General features: G+C 61.9%; 1 protein-coding gene across 1 annotated transcript in view; it reads right to left on the bottom strand.

Moving 5' to 3' along the window:
* MNEG_13437 (hypothetical protein) overlaps nucleotides 1–300 on the bottom strand; it is a gene marked incomplete at both ends in the record, with an annotated part of 4,383 nt that extends 4,083 nt beyond the window's left edge. Inside the window, one exon of the mRNA XM_014038091.1 lies at nucleotides 244–300. Within this exon, the coding sequence (XP_013893545.1) occupies nucleotides 244–300 (57 nt within the window). The remainder of the gene's footprint in view (nucleotides 1–243) is intronic.
* Between the last annotated feature and the right edge of the window lie 425 nt (nucleotides 301–725).

The following is a 725-nucleotide window of genomic DNA, read 5'->3' as shown; positions in this document are numbered from 1 at the left end:
GGGGGGTCGGAGGATACAGCGACGATGAGGAGCACTGGGGAACGGGATAAAGGGCGGCGAGCGCACGGCAGCCACCCAGGTGGTGAGATGTCCCTGCACTGTGCACAAGAGCGCCCAGACGTGTGTCCAGACGACTCTTCGCTCACGGGGGCTTGGCCAGTGCAAGCATCCACACGGCATCACGAGTCGTGTGATACAAAATCACAAGCGAAAACATCCCCCACAACCAGGTGGCTGCCTGACCTGCGCGACGAGCTTCGTGCGCTGGGCAACCGACAGCGCGTCCCATGCCTGGCGCATTCCTGACAGCACACTTGGCGCTGTATGCGCGATGGTGGACAGGGGTGCAGGCTGGGCGCGGCCCGAGCCGCCGATCGCGCTGCCAGTGGTGGCCGGCGCCGGCGATGCAGGCGCGGCCTGGCTGCCTGCGCATGAATACGCAGTGAGGAGTGTGTGGCAGCTTGCAGTATCGCAGCTTGAGGCGAGATAAGGCTTCGGCGGCCACCATCGCGGCCTTGGACATCAGCAGAGCAATCTGGCGTCCTCGCGACGGCTTTCTCACCCATACGACGCGTCTGCGGCGCCATATCGATTGACACGTTTTCTCGCGTGCGCCTAGGCCCGTACTACGGGCCTAATGATGATCTTTGCGCGGTAATCGCAAGCAAGCTGCACAAATGCTGCCTTGGATATGCTGAAACAGCTCTAAAACATACACGAGTACA

Source organism: Monoraphidium neglectum (assembly GCF_000611645.1).
Source record: "Monoraphidium neglectum strain SAG 48.87 unplaced genomic scaffold scaffold03826, whole genome shotgun sequence".
NCBI lineage: Eukaryota > Viridiplantae > Chlorophyta > Chlorophyceae > Sphaeropleales > Selenastraceae > Monoraphidium > Monoraphidium neglectum.
Note: the sequence above shows the minus strand (reverse complement) of the source record. Positions and strands in the feature narration are given on the sequence as shown.